Source organism: Pimephales promelas, chromosome 23 (assembly GCF_988280905.1).
Source record: "Pimephales promelas chromosome 23, fPimPro1.hap1.1, whole genome shotgun sequence".
NCBI classification, from domain to species: Eukaryota; Metazoa; Chordata; class Actinopteri; order Cypriniformes; family Leuciscidae; genus Pimephales; species Pimephales promelas.
In genome coordinates this window covers 21,959,997-21,975,490 of record NC_142791.1, presented here as the reverse complement: position 1 = coordinate 21,975,490, position 15,494 = coordinate 21,959,997, and the positions used below count along the sequence as shown (strand labels likewise).

Sequence of the window (15,494 nt, the reverse complement as noted above, 5' to 3'; positions counted from 1 at the left end):
CCACTTCCCCTTCAAATGCCAGGCCTTTCCTAGCGTCAATTATGGCGAGTGGCAGCTGGAATCATCTCTCTTGTCGCTAGTGTGCAAAACGAGAGAAACGCTGCCTGCTAGGGGTGTAAGGTGCTATTTCTCCCACTCTCCACACAGCCGGTCAAATGCCCAACTGGTGTTTATTTTCCTTTGGTAGAAGTAGGGAAAAGTAAACCCTGCTGCTGAGACCCATTGTTCTTTAAAACACTCTGGCGCCGCTCATGAGTAATGAGGTTTAATGTCTATTTTCTTCTTTTCGCTTGCCTTTTTGGTTGTTTAAACATGCATAATCATTTCATTCCCCCCCTCCCTCACTTCTTTTGTGTTCTCATTTTGTTTTCCAGTCCAATAAGGTGCCGGTAGTACAACACCCCCATCACGTTCATCCCCTCACACCGCTGATTACCTACAGCAATGAACACTTTTCCCCGGGGACGCCTCCCTCTCACCTCTCACCGGAGATTCTCGACCCAAAGACAGGTAAGCGCCACCAACTGGTTCAGCAATCTGAGATGCATTCGCTTTGAGCTTTTAATGCAATCCAGAAACGTAGAGTACTTCATTGTTTTGATGGGGTTTATTGGATGTAGTTACAGGTGAAGCGTGTTATTTTGATGCAGCTAGTGGCACTAAATGGAATTGCAACTAAACCAGTCAGGGCTCCAGACTAACTTTTTTTACTAGGAGTGCTGTTGCCCCTGACTGAAAATTTTAGGAGCGCAAGCAGAAAATTTAGGGGCACACCTTAAATCAGCTCGCAATGCAATTATTCAAATTTCCCCCAACATAACTGTAATACTGACAAATTCTTTAATAATAAATAGACTTAACATTATGATATGCTGTTTTATTTTAAGTTCACAGGGCTCCAGACTCAAATTTGAAGGCAGCACCACCTCAAATCAGAACTCGAGTTATACAAAAAAAAAAAAAAAACTGGTAGCACTGGGGCTGACAATAAATCACTTAGATTAATTTAGTTATTATCACTTATAATGTCTTAATATTAATTAAAAACAAAAGGAGAGAAAACATGTATGCATATAAGGACTTGGAGTGAAAATAGCCAATAAACATCTTACTGTTTACAATGTTTTTTTGTTTTTTTTAAATAATAATAATAATTTAATGTTTAAATAAGAGTTTTCCAACATCTTAAAATTTTTCGTTTTAGGACAATCTTTGAAGAATGAACAAAAAAATGTGTTGATCATCACAAAAAAAAAAATACAAAAAATAAAACATTTATATATGATATTATCGTTTTGAAGAGCAGGACAAAGATGTGTAGGCTACGTTGTAAGCGTTTGACATCATATTTATGGTTAGAATTAACTTACTACATTAGCCTAAATTCATGGTGAATGTTGCTGATTTGTGGACTGAAAGCCTTCTGTAAGTCTTTCTCCCGGTTTCCACGTCAGCGCTGTTTGATCTGATATCTGTGGTTTATAACAGAACTCTGTGCCGAATCGAATGTTTCTCACTGGATCTCGTAGCGATGATGTTATTAATTCTGAGGTGAATTCAATGGATTTATTCACTGGATCTGCTAGTAACAGTGTCGCGTGATCGAGATCGGCCCGCGACTGGCAAGTTCGGGGCTTTACTGTCAGTGGTTCGGGGGGGCTCCACTATGCGCTGCTCTGACAGCTCTGTCTATTATGTCCAACCTAATAAAAACGCTAACGGTCCGTCCATGAGTTGCGTATTTTAGTTCCACTTTCATTTTGTTTGTATTCGCTGCTAGGTAACGTGGCGATAGATCGCTTATTGCTCAGACGCACATTGCAGGTTGTGATATTTGTCTCCGTCTCCTTCCCACAGACGGTTATTCGCGCTATTCTTGTCACGGATTCATTGACGCGTCCCTTCCACGCTTTACCATGCGTTTAACGTGTGGCAAATTTACCGGTTGCACATGTGCGACTGGATGTAAAATTCAGTCGCACACTCTCAAATTTTGGTCGCAAAATGCGACTATTTGGTCGCAGTCTGGAGCCCTGCCAGTCTGGAGTGTTGTTTTTTCCCCTCTAAAGACAGCCACTACATTTACAATTCATTTAGGTGCCAGTAACAGCGCAGAAGTTACATACTTCACCCTTAAATTGACTTATGTTTATATTTGTCATCTTCAGTTTTCGTAATCAACAATTATTTCCTCAGGCATACCAAGGACCCCTCACCCTTCAGAGCTGTCCCCATATTACCCTCTCTCTCCTGGGGCAGTTGGACAGATCCCTCACCCTCTAGGATGGTTGGTTCCTCAGTAAGTCTGAATTACGTGGCCTTAGAATACATAACATCAACCTTATTTTACCCATGCAGATGGCATAATCAAGTTTGTAGCTATTTTTTTTGTAAGTTCTCCTTGGAAAAGACCATCTGTTTGCCCTTGATTTTGCTGTAGCAAGTTGTTTGAGTTGTTACTCTTCTATCTTCAGGCAAGGCCAGCATATGTATTCCATCCCTCCTGGGGGCTTCAGACACCCCTACCCTGCACTCGCCATGAACGCCTCCATGTCTAGGTATGTAACGGAGGGCAGAACCCTCCCTCTGCACTAACATGTTGGTTTAAAGTTAAACTCGCGTCTATTGTTAGACATGAGAAGCAAACAGCATGATTCCTCCCTGAAGGCTCAGAGAAGAGTTAGTACAGGAAACGGCTGAAATGTTTTTAGCATGGCATTAAAAAATGTATAGGATCATTTTAAAAATACCATGCAATTACAATGGTGCTTATCTGATTAACTTGGAACTTTTTGGATCTGGGGAAGAATAATTTTGTGTCTTATTTTAATATGTTTTATTAATATTATCCAAATGTCACACGGAAAACTTCCAAGCAAGGAAACCTGACCAAACTTATTTCAGTTGGATAAAAACCTGTATTTATCTAGAGGTATTGTTGCAGATAACAATACCTCTACCTCAATACCCTTCTACCATTTTACTGTAGATATGCTAGCCATTATACAAAAAGTAGCACATCCTAAAACTCATATTGAATAGAAACTTCTCTAATGCATGATTTTATCATATTCTTTCCATTCACACAATGCTTAAAATTAAATAAGATTGCTGGATGAGTTCAGTTGTCGCACATCAACCTGAAATTGCCATGGCTTTTAATCTCCCTCTATTGCTTTCATGGTTGTCTTATGACTGTGCACCTTTTGTTGCTCTGTAGCAAGAGAGAGATCTTTTTCTGCTTGTGTTCATTTTGTGACACGGTAAAGTGCTGAAGTCCAGTGGAAATATGTGTTTAACAAGAGTGTGCAAATCACAGATTTGAACAGTTTTTTTTTTTTTTTTTATCAAATGTGAAAATGATAATGCTGCTATTGTATTAGCTGTTATGAATTTGGAAACACGGTGAACAGTTTTCCAGATGTAGCTAAAATGAAATGTTCTCCTGGTGTTATCTATCTATCTATTGTTCTGTTTGTCTTTCTGACTGAGAGACATCTTGTCTATTTTTTGTCTGTCGTTTTTTCCATCCATCTATCGTTCCGTCTTTCTGACAGACAGACATCTGTCGATCTATCTGTCATTTTGTCTATCCATCCATCGTTGTTTGTCTGACTTTCTGTCTGTTTTTTTGTCCATCTATCTATCCATCTGTCGTTCTGTCTTTCTGACAGACATCTATCAATCTATCTATTTGTCTGTTGGTCATTTTGTCTATCCTTCAATCTTTTTATCTTATCATTGTCTGCTGTTTTATCCATCTGTCTTTCTTTCTATCCATCTATCCGCCTGTCATTTGTTCCATCCATCTATTGTTCTGTCTGTCTTTCATTTTGTCATCTGTCTATCTGTCATTTTATTCATCCTTCCATCTGTCTATAGTATCTATTTATCTGTCTGTCATTTTTTCCATCCATCTATTGTTCCGTCTTTCTGACAGACAGACATCTGTCGGTCTGTCTGTCTATCTGTCATTTTGTCTATCCATCCATCTATCGTTGTCTGTCTGACTTTCTGTCTGTTTTTTTGTCCATCTATCGTTCTGTCTATCTGACAGACATCTATCAATCTATCTATTTGTCTGTTGGTCATTTTGTCTATCCTTCCATCTTTTTATCTTATCATTGTCTGCTGTTTTATCCATCTGTCTTTCTTTCTATCCATCTATCCGCCTGTCATTTGTTCCATCCATCTATTGTTCTGTCTGTCTTTCATTTTGTCATCTGTCTATCTGTCATTTTATTCATCCTTCCATCTGTCTATAGTATCTATTTATCTGTCTGTCATTTTTTCCATCCATCTATTGTTCCGTCTTTCTGACAGACAGACATCTGTCGGTCTGTCTGTCTATCTGTCATTTTGTCTATCCATCCATCTATCGTTGTCTGTCTGACTTTCTGTCTGTTTTTTTGTCCATCTATCGTTCTGTCTATCTGACAGACATCTATCAATCTATCTATTTGTCTGTTGGTCATTTTGTCTATCCTTCCATCTTTTTATCTTATCATTTTCTGCTGTTTTATCCATCTGTCTGTCTATCTATCCGTCTGTCATTTGTTCCATCCATCTATTGTTCTGTCTGTCTTTCATTTTGTCATCTGTCTATCTGATTCATCCTTCCATCTGTCTATAGTATCTATTTTATCTGTCTGTCATTTTTTCCATCCATCTATCGTTCTGTCTATCTGACAGACATCTATCAATCTATCTATTTGTCTGTTGGTCATTTTGTCTATCCTTCCATCTTTTTTTATCTTATCATTGTCTGCTGTTTCATCCATCCCTCCGTCTGTCCGTCCTTCTGTCTGTCTATCTATCCGCCTGTCATTTGTTCCATCCATCTATTGTTCTGTCTTTCTTTCTTTTTGTCGTCTGTCTGTCATTTTATTCATCCTTCCATCTGTCTGTAGTATCTATTTATCTGTCTGTTATTTTTTCCATCCATCTATCGTTCTGTTTGTCTTTCCGTCAGACAAACATCTGTCGATCTGTCTGTCATTTTGTCTATCTATCCATCTGTCGTTCTGTCTTTCTGACAGACATCTATCTATTTGTTTTTTGGTCATTTTATCTATTCTTCCATCTTTTTTATCTCATCGTCTGCTGTTTAATCCATCCCTCTGTCTGTCCGTCCTTCTGTCTGTCTGTCTATCTATCCGTCTGTCATTTGTTCCATCCATCTATTGTTCTGTCTGTCTGTCTTTCTTCCTTTTTGTCATCTGTCTATCCGTCTGTCATTTTATTCATCCTTCCATCTGTCTATAGTATCTATTTATCTGTCTGTTATTTTTCCATCCATCTATCGTTTTGTTTGTCTTTCTGTCAGACAGACATCTGTCTATCTCTGTCATTTGGTCTATTCATCATTTATCTGTCTATCGTTGTCTGTCTGTTGTATTGTCATCCATCTATTTATCGTTCTGTCTGCATTTTTTTTTGTCCATCTGTTTATTACCATCTATCGCTGACTGTGAACCGATCTCTCTCTCTCTCTCTCTAGTCTGGTATCCAGTCGTTTCTCTCCTCACATGGTGCCTCATCATTCTCACGGCCTGCACCAGACGGGCATCCCTCACCCTGCCATTGTGTCGCCTGCCATCAAACAGGAGCCCAGCGGCGACAACGCCAGCAACTCGACACACGGGTGAGTCTCTCTCTCCCAGACATTCCTCTGCTGTTCTGCGACCGACATCTTTACATCTGTCATCTGTGTCCGTACAGAAAGTCTCCGATGCATGTGAAGAAAGAGGAAGAGAAGAAGCCTCACATCAAGAAGCCCCTAAATGCCTTCATGCTCTACATGAAGGAAATGAGGGCCAAAGTAGTGGCCGAATGCACCCTGAAAGAGAGCGCAGCCATCAACCAGATCCTGGGCAGGAGGGTGAGTGCTTACAACTCCCATTATGAGAGGAGCTGAGATGCATTAGTGTGTTTCTCTTCATCTTGTCTTAAAGGAACGGATCATCTAAAAATGAAAATTGGTGTGATTTACTCACACTCGTGTCATTCCAAACCTGTATGAAGCACAAAAGGAGATATTCTGAAGATTGTGCTGGTCGCTCTATTCCGTGCAATTACAATGAATGCGCATTGAAGCTTTCAAATGTAAAAAAAGGACACATATATATCATAAAAGTGGTTTGCGTGAAATCTCTTCTTTTGTGCACAAGAAATAAACACATATGGGTTTGAAATGACATGACTGAAATTGCAAATATCTTGGTGAACTATCAAGAGGGAATTTTGACCATATGTTCTTTTATCCCGCAGTGGCACTCTCTTTCACGTGAGGAACAGGCCAAATATTACGAACTCGCCAGGAAAGAACGGCAGCTGCACTCTCAGCTTTATCCGGGCTGGTCTGCGCGAGACAACTATGTGAGTAAGCCCAGAATGCAGAGTTTAACGCATATCTTGTGGGGTTCGGATTCTTCCATTGGTTTTGGCGACCAGGGGAGTTTTGCTTAATCACACACATCTAATTTGCTCCAAATCATGTCTCTCCACAGGGAAAGAGGAAGAAACGGAAGAGAGACAATAAACCTGATTCCCCACCAGAGTGTAAGTGTCACTGGCCATCTGTATTTCTTTCTCACTTTCTGTATGTGAACTAGAGCAGATTTTTTTTCCCCAGCACCTATGTTAGTCCGATCTCTCGGCTCATAGATCATGTTCAGTTCAGTTTTGACTCGATGGTGAACGTTTTGGGGTTTTGTTTTTCTTTGTATATTGGATTTTTTTTTTTTTTTTAAGTAAAAATGTATGTATTCATGGTCACATTGTTTTCAACAGTTATGAGCAATTTGGAGTCATTTTTAGTTTTTATATTTTTATGAAAATATCCTTTACATTTAATCACTATTTAAAGTCATTAAAAATATTTTATGCAAAATAAATTAATTCAATTAAATATTCAAACATTTTATATATTAATTTAAGTAGAATATATTAGTATTTTGAGCTAGTTTTTTTTATATATTTACCTTTTAATTTATTTTTGTAAATTAAAAAATTACCTTGACAACTAACTGAAATAATAATTTAAAAAAACTCTTTTATTTCAATCAACGATAATGGAACAGTTTTAGTTGGCTATAACACCACCAATTTAAATATGTATTAACATTTTTTTTTTTACTGTTTTAGTGTTTTACTTTAACTAGTTCAATTTTGCATCCAAATCACATTTTGGTTGACACAATTTGGGTGTATTTTTAACCCTCCTCCCCCTCATCTGCAGGTAACTTCTCGCCCCAGCCCAAGAAGCAGTGTATGCCGTACCTGCCGTCCGAGAAAATGTGCGACAGCCCTACCTCCTCGCACGGTAGCATGCTGGACTCGCCCGCCACGCCATCGGCCGCCCTGGCATCGCCAGCGGCCCCCGCGGCCACTCACTCGGAGCAGGCGCAGCCCCTGTCCCTCACCACCAAACCGGAGGGGAGATCCCACCACTCACACTTCCCCCTGCCAGGGAAAGCCTCAGGCTCCACTTCCTCTTCCTCCTCCTCCTCCTCGTCCACCTCCTCTCATCCGAACATCTCTCTCCACAGCCAGTCGGCGAGCCTCCTTTCCCGTCCCATCCCGTTCACCACCCTGCCTCCCTCCCTACTCTCCCCATCCTCACCCTACCACCAGGCAGCCCTACATTCCCATCATGCCTTGCTGCAGACACAACCTCTCTCCTTGGTCACCAAATCAGTGGAGTGAAAAAATTTTGATTAAAAAAAAACAAACTTTTTACACCTGTATATTGCTTTGTTTTTACATTTTTATAGATATTAGACCAAGTTTTTAAGATAGAATGAAAAGGAATGATTATTGGTCAATATTTGATCACCCCTCTATTTTGCTTTTCTCTTTTAAACAAAAATGTATTTTTTTGTAAATTGCTTTTTTTTTCAGTGTGATTCTCCAATGTTGCTACTTGTATAAAAGACAAATGTATAAAGGTTCCTTTTTTTTTTAAAGCCGTACTTGACAAAATACAATTTGTAGTTTTAGTTCAATTCAATCTATTGGTAGTTAGGAGTTTGATTTTTTTTTTTTTTTTTTTCTTCTTCTTCTTCATTACTGCTTTCTGTTCTTCTCTCTTGTTTTTTATTTTATTTTTTCGACTTCTTTCTTTTGGTACCACCACCTCACCCTGTTCCTAACCCTGTTTGTGTGACTCTCCTAAGACTCCATAGCTAATAAACCTCAAGTTATTTCTAAAGGCTGCATTGTGTTTTTTGGTGGGTGAGGACTCTGCATGTGATGACTGGCTGAATAATGCGACAGAGATCTTCTGAATAGAGCCAGTATCACACACGCTGACAGTGTTCATTTATCTAATTAGGGCTCGTGAAGTGGTGTGTGTGAAATGCTGGCACTCATGATGTGCACAAACTAAATTATATAATTCATTGTTGCGTAAAAGTCAGCCTCAAATGTTGACTCTTGTTAAACACTATGACATTATCCTGGCAAAAGCTCTGGGGGGATTGTTTTTCATAAAAAAATCATTGAGGTCATTTTGAGGTCTTATTTACTTTCTTAACCCTATAAAGCCTACTATATCACATTTGATATGCAAATTTCTAAGACCTCTGAATCATAATCAGAACAACAGAAGACTTGCACACAGTCCATTTTTAGTATAATTGTAAATATGCAAAAATGCTTTTTGCTGTGATGTCTTACTGATTTTTATAAACAAGAATAATTTTCGGTTATATGTCAAGATGAACACATACTGAACTGAAGCAACTTAGGTTTACTTGACATCCATTTTTAGGGTGAAAAGACATGGTAAAATGTGACTATCAAATATGGCACATCAGGCTTTTGAGGAATATTTATTTGTCCCATCTCTTAACCATCACTATATTGTGTCGCATTATATGTTTTGCCCCCCACAGTAAGAACTACAGAGCTTTGATCGTTGAATTAAGTAGGCCTATTTGAAGATCATCTTATGACTGACCGGAGAGCTGAACCTGATCTCACCAAGTACAACATGTTCCTGGATCAACATCCCAATCATCCAATCATATTTGAGGGACAAGTTTACAGTTTATGTTTAGGCTTATAACCAGGTTTAAGTGCTCATACCTATCATTTCTCTCTGATTTTAGGGATTTTTTATGGGTTATGACTAGATTTTTTGACAGGAATGTTGTTCCAGGATCAACAAAGTCTTAAGCAAAATCACGGTGTTATTGTGAGATTATTGTGCAGGATGCCGTAAGTAGTATGCTACTCATAACTGTGGGATATTATGATTATGACTGTTCTCACGTAAATCTCTGAATAGTTTGTGTGGTTTAGAAACTTTTCTCTCAGAAATGTATACTGTGGTTTATATACTGTGTGTTTATCTGAACAAACAATATTTGATTTCATTGTGGTTTGCTTGTGAGGTAGAAAAGTAACCAAAGCCATAAAGTGAGCTTTGTGTGATGATGAGGACGCGGGAACATGTTGTTTTCAGGCGGCTGTAAATAATTAAGTTCGCAAACTCGGTCACAAAGCTGTGTCCAGAACTGAACTATTTCCACGCGTTTACAGCACTATTATACATGTTTTGACATCCTGCCACTGTTTTTAACGAAGTGCTTGGAAAGTTGGTCCTCTGAGATCTCATTAGCTATTTCAATTAGCAGACGGCATGGAAGGTAGGTTACGGGATTATTCTGTGGCGTGGCCCCTGGGATGCCGATGGCTGCCAGGAAGGAGCAATTAGGTTTCACGGAGTAGACGGAGTGACCCAACTTCACACATATAGAGGTGTTCCAGAGACAGCAAATGTGAAGAAACGGAGATCAGTGTGTGTTGGCCGTGCAGATGCTAACGTCACTTTCCACCATCCTGATATGAAGACAGTTTGCCCAATCTTCTCAATTCCTATATATATCTTATAGTGTGGCCAGCAAGTGAACACATTCATAGATTGATTCTCAATGTAGTGAAACATTCTTTAGTGATTTTTAGGTATTAAAATGTGGCTTGCAGAGCTCTTTGGTGAAATCATCCTTGCTTGACAGACCTTTTGGTGTCCTGTATTGATATTACCTTGATGTCTCTCTAGTGTCAAATAATTTACACTTTAAATGTGGCACGCACATAAGCGCTTCTAAAGTCCTAGTAACAGTAAATGACTGTTTAATGCTACTCAGAGGTGGCATGAGATGAATGCCTTTACACAGCAAGTTTAATACTTTTATTGGGTTCTGAGGTCAGAGAAGGTCATCATTAGTCTGGCTTTTATGCTGTAGATAGAACATCTAGATACCAATTTGAGCAGGTACAGAGAGAGCAGCCTCTGCTTTGCTCTTTTTGGTTTGCTCTCAAGGAAACTGCTGAAGACTAGACTTTTAGAATGTCAAAAAAGGCGCACCCATTACGAGATGACCAGGAAAGTTCGTTTGTGGTGAGTAAATATGACACATTCCAGACTAAAGGAACAGTCGACCAGGAAACACTTAAGGTGCTAAGAATCGCTTGAAGTAGTATTCGGTCACTTTTGCGAAGTGTTTTATGTAATGTAATTGTCTCCTTAATTTTGTTTCGTTTAAGTGAGCCTAAATCTTTTAAAACTTTGACATCAAATGGTAAAAACGTGTCATTTTGATATATAGCCTACCATGGTAGCCTATATGTGTTTACTTCCAATAGCAGCACTTTTTGATATTTTTAACAAAAAAAGTAATTTTTTATTTTATTTTATAAATGTAAAAGAAGAGTCTGCAACCATTATGTGACGTATAAATATGTCATATGAGAAAACTATTATTTTTTTCATTGTCATTCATTTTCATTGATTTGACTGATAACAATCAATCAATCAACCAATCAATCAATCAATCAATCAATCAATCAATCAATCAATCTGTCTTTTGGGGGATCCAACAAGAAAGTTACTAGTTAAATAAGAACAATGCATATAATATCATATTGGTGTTGACACCTCGTCTAGTAGAAAATAAAGAAATAAATAATATTTATTTATTTATTTATTCCTATCAGAAAACCAGTTAAATTTTTAACAATACGGTCTTGTATTATGATAAATTAATATTTGTGTGTGCTACGACACCGCCCTCTAGTTGCAACTGAACTGAACATGATCTATGTGTCCATCAGTAGTTAATACGTTCCGCCACCAGATGGCGATAATGTCTTAAGAAACCCGCCCCTATTTGTCACAAACGCTGTTTTTTATTCACGGCCAGGGCCAGATGTTTTGCATGCATTTTAGGCACGTGCCCTTGCTCGCGAGTCTGGATTTTATGAGGTAAAACAGGTGTTGTGTAATATTAGTTCCTGTGAAAACTGTTCCAGTGGGTGGACTAACTTACACATTTATATAGCGCTTTAATACGTAGGCCTATTACAGTACAGTACACCCAAATCGCTTTACAATTGTATTAGGGAATATCTCCTCAACCAGTTTACGTGTCTTCTCCCTACATATTGTGGGCGTGGCCTTGAGACAACAAGCAAAACGAACGGATTAACGGAACTGAACATTTTAGTGTACTGTTCTCAAATTGCAACTCGTTTAATGGATTTTTTTTGAAGGTAATAAAGTTTCATTGTCACCAGTGTAAACAAACAATGCCTGAAATAAAATGTAGGTTATCTGTGCCCTAATCAAATATAGCTATAAAGTCGTTGTTTTTGTTGTTTTTTTTGCGCACAAAAGTGTTCTCGTCGTTTGATAAACTTAAGATTGAGCCCCTGTAGTCACTTGGACTATTTTAACGATGTCTTTAATGACTTTTCGGGGACAGCAAGGGCCAGTCCCTCAAGAAGCCTATGGACTGTATGCAGGAGCGATCTTAATATCTTAAATATTAATTAATTTGTGTTCCGAAGATGAACGAAGGTCTTACGGGGTTGGAACAACATGAGGGTGAGTAAATACTGACAGAATTTTCATTTTTGGGTGAACTAACCCATTAAGCGGAATAATGGATCTTGTCGTCAAGATGATGGATCTTTTATGGATGAGTGAATATTGATGTTTTTAACATGACTGTGGTATGACGCAGATCGAGTCCGATAAAGGTGTATACCAGCGCCACACGCAACGCCAGTCCTGCGGATATGGACATTTCATTCTACTGAAGTCCGAACTACACGCAAGTGCTGATCACTCACACAGGTCAGTCAGTTTACTAGACGAATTAAACTTGAGGTAACGCAGCACTACTTCACTTGCTCTAACAGTTACACTATCACACTAAACTGCATTTGAGTGTGTTGAATGTTGATAGTTAGGTTGTTTGTCAGCTCAATGAGATAAGCTACATTAACATTAGAGAATAACATAAAGATCATATTGCAACTTTTCATCATGTTGAACTAAATAACATTGATTAGTTTGCTCACCATGCTTAACATTTGCTCAGTTTCACTCCACATACAGACACACAATAATGTTTACGAGTAGTTCGTGCTCTTGGTAACGAAAAATATCCAAAGCCTCTCAAGTTATGAGCTCGCACAGGAATTAGAAAAAAACGTTGTAAGTTAGGCGGTAATAAGTTGTTAAATGCTTTATACAGGACTATTGTTGTATTATATTTTACGAGATCATCGAGTTTTAACAAATTTGACTGCTTAAACAGCTTATGAGTATATTCTAAGTAACCAACCTTATGAATGACCCTCACGGCTCTTTTCTGTAATATAATCAGAGGATTTATTGTGTTCTGATAATTATTTCCCCACACTTCAACACAATACATAAGGTATGGTAGTACCTACCGTAAGTGCAGTATAGGGTACGGAGTGCATTTTTATCAAGGTATAGTTTTGCTTTGTTTATAATTGAGAGGCTTTTGGAGATTTTTCTTTTAATGTGTCTGACATGGGGCTTCCAAGACAATTTACTGTCGATTATTACCCCCAAAAATGTATTCTCACTCACAATTTCAATTTGGCTATCACCAATACTTATTCTCTGTTCAATCAGTTTGCTACGATTACCAAACATCATTATTTTAGTTTTGTTTATGTTCAAAGATAATTTATTTGTATCCATCCATTTTTTTATTATATTTAATTCCCTGTTTACCACATTTACAAGCTCCTTATAATCATCACTACTATAGAATATATTCGTGTCGTCTGCAAATAGTATGAGTTTCAGTACTTTGGATATAGTAAAAATATCATTTATATACACATTAAATAATTTTGGCCCCAACACTGACCCCTGGGGGACACCACAAACTATGCCAAGAGTATCTGATAAATACTGACCAATTTTTACAAACTGTAACCTCCCTGTTAAATAACTTTTTAACCAATCTCTAGCCAGCCCCCTAATTCCATATCTTTCCATCTTATTTAACAAAATTGTGTGATTAATAGTATCAAAGGCTTTTCTTAGATCAATAAAGATACCAACTGCATAATTTTTTTGCTCCAGTGCATTAGTAATTTCTTCAACAGCTTCAGTTATTGCCATCGAGGTAGTTCTTTTGGGCCTAAAGCCATACTGGCCATCATTAATTATATGATATTTCTCGAGAAACCTTTCAAGTCGAGAGCTGAAAAGCTGCTCCAGAATTTTTGAAAACTGAGGCAAAAGAGAGATTGGTCTGTAATTAGTAAAAATGTGTTTGTTATCCTGTTTGAAAATTGGAATTACTTTAGCGATTTTCATTTTACTTGGGAAGCAGCCAGTCTGGAATGACAAATTACAAATGTACGTTAAGGGTTTTACAATATTCAATATAACTTTTTTAATCAATGTCATACTGATATCATGACAGTCGGTGGAGAACTTGTTTTTACATTCACAGACAATGTTTGTTACTTCCTGCTCATTTGTAGCTGAGAGGAAGAATGAAAAAGAATTCCGTTCAATAGTTGATCTTACAGCTCCATTGTCTGGAATGTCAGCGGCCAACTTGGGGCCAACATTTACAAAAAACATATATAGATATATAAATCATATATAGGCTAGCCCTACAAACATTAAATTAATAATAAAAAAAATTAAAAAGTCATGTTTAAAAAGGATATTGTATTATCTGTCTGCTAATAAGATGGAAAATAGCAGAAAATAGTGTCTAAAAAACATAAATATTAACAATAAAAATGTATGATAATTTATAATAATATGAACATAAATACATTATAATTGATATAATTAATATTTAAGCCTAGAAACATTACAATAACAAAAAACAAAATTAAAAGTCATGTTTTAGGAAACAATCAATAAATTGTATTATTTGTGTCCTAATACGATAACAAATAGCAGGAAAAGGAGTCTTAAAATCAATTTTGGCATCTTTCAGCACCCATACCGTAAGTGCAGGATTTGACACGCATGAAAAAATGTGCGGCTGGCTTGACCATGTATTTTCCACGTGCGGCCCACTTGACCGCAGTGTGAGACCGGTGTGTCTCACAGGTGTCTTTCATTATCACTCACGCCACCGGCCTCGCGCTGCTCTCACGTCAATCGCCCTCGTCCTGCTCGCCACAGCCAACTAACTAGAAATTTTGTGTGAAATGAATTTCAACCAGCTAGGCGCCAGCTAACGTTAGGCTTGTAGACGAAAGAGTGAGTTCTCTGATGTTTTTTCAGATGTAGCTGTGCAATGTGGTGCATTGTGGGAGTTTTTTTTCTTACATACAACTGCCCTTCAGTTATTTTCTGTCTTTTCTCGGTCAAGAGGGCACCAAATTCAAAAAATCTTTTACATTTCGACTACATATTAGGGGTTTCATCAACTAGTCGACTAGTCGACTGTCACAACCACTAGTTGGCGCTGTTGGCCTTAGTCGACTAGTCGGAAACAAAATGATGACATATATATAGATTTATTTTTTTTGTTAACTATCCCTTTAAATACAAGCGGCAGTACTATATACTATAAGCACTATAAGGCGCACCTTCAATGACCTATTTTAGAACATTTTTCAAACGTTTGACTGGGTTTGCGTTATGCATCCACTAGATGTGCTAAAGGGAATGCAGCGAGTGCGCGGCGTCGGCGTTTATTTAGTAAGCGTGAGCGCGCTGGGGCGGGCACGTAACTTACATTCGCAGCCTGCTGACAGCAGTGTCTGTTCGTGTGTGTGTGTGTTAGAGAGAGCGCTCGTGAGCGGGAGATATTTTATACGAGGTTGAACTGGCCGTGTGACAAAGCGGATGGATTATAAAGCTTGAGAAAAGGCCAGATTGAGAAAATTAAAGGCTTTTAAGTGCGCTTTATAGTTCGGAAAATACGAGTACTACTCTCGCTTTTAGACCAGCACGCGACGTGTTTAATATAGCCGCATATTAGCCTACACCAGATTTTCTCTCAAATGTTTGCTTTCACTTTCTATATGGGGAGGCTGCACTTTAGACATAGCCAATTCTGTTTATGTAAACATTGTGTGTATTTAACAGTATTAGCATAATAAGACTTGAAAGATAACTTAGTCCAGCGCTGTTTGACAGGCTTCTAATGCCTGTGAGCGTCGGGGATATGCCGCGCGCTCAGGAA

At 38.2% G+C, this 15,494-nt stretch overlaps 1 protein-coding gene across 1 annotated transcript in view; it reads left to right on the top strand.

Moving 5' to 3' along the window:
* Window positions 1-8,212, top strand: part of tcf7l1a (transcription factor 7 like 1a) — a 36,342-nt gene extending 28,130 nt beyond the window's left edge. The window contains exons 5-12 of the mRNA XM_039664339.2: window positions 375-510; window positions 2,197-2,299; window positions 2,475-2,558; window positions 5,501-5,644; window positions 5,722-5,881; window positions 6,271-6,378; window positions 6,510-6,561; window positions 7,241-8,212. Of these exons, the coding sequence (XP_039520273.1) occupies window positions 375-510; window positions 2,197-2,299; window positions 2,475-2,558; window positions 5,501-5,644; window positions 5,722-5,881; window positions 6,271-6,378; window positions 6,510-6,561; window positions 7,241-7,707 (1,254 nt within the window). The 3' untranslated portion in view covers window positions 7,708-8,212. The remainder of the gene's footprint in view (window positions 1-374; window positions 511-2,196; window positions 2,300-2,474; window positions 2,559-5,500; window positions 5,645-5,721; window positions 5,882-6,270; window positions 6,379-6,509; window positions 6,562-7,240) is intronic.
* The last annotated feature ends 7,282 nt before the right edge of the window (window positions 8,213-15,494 follow it).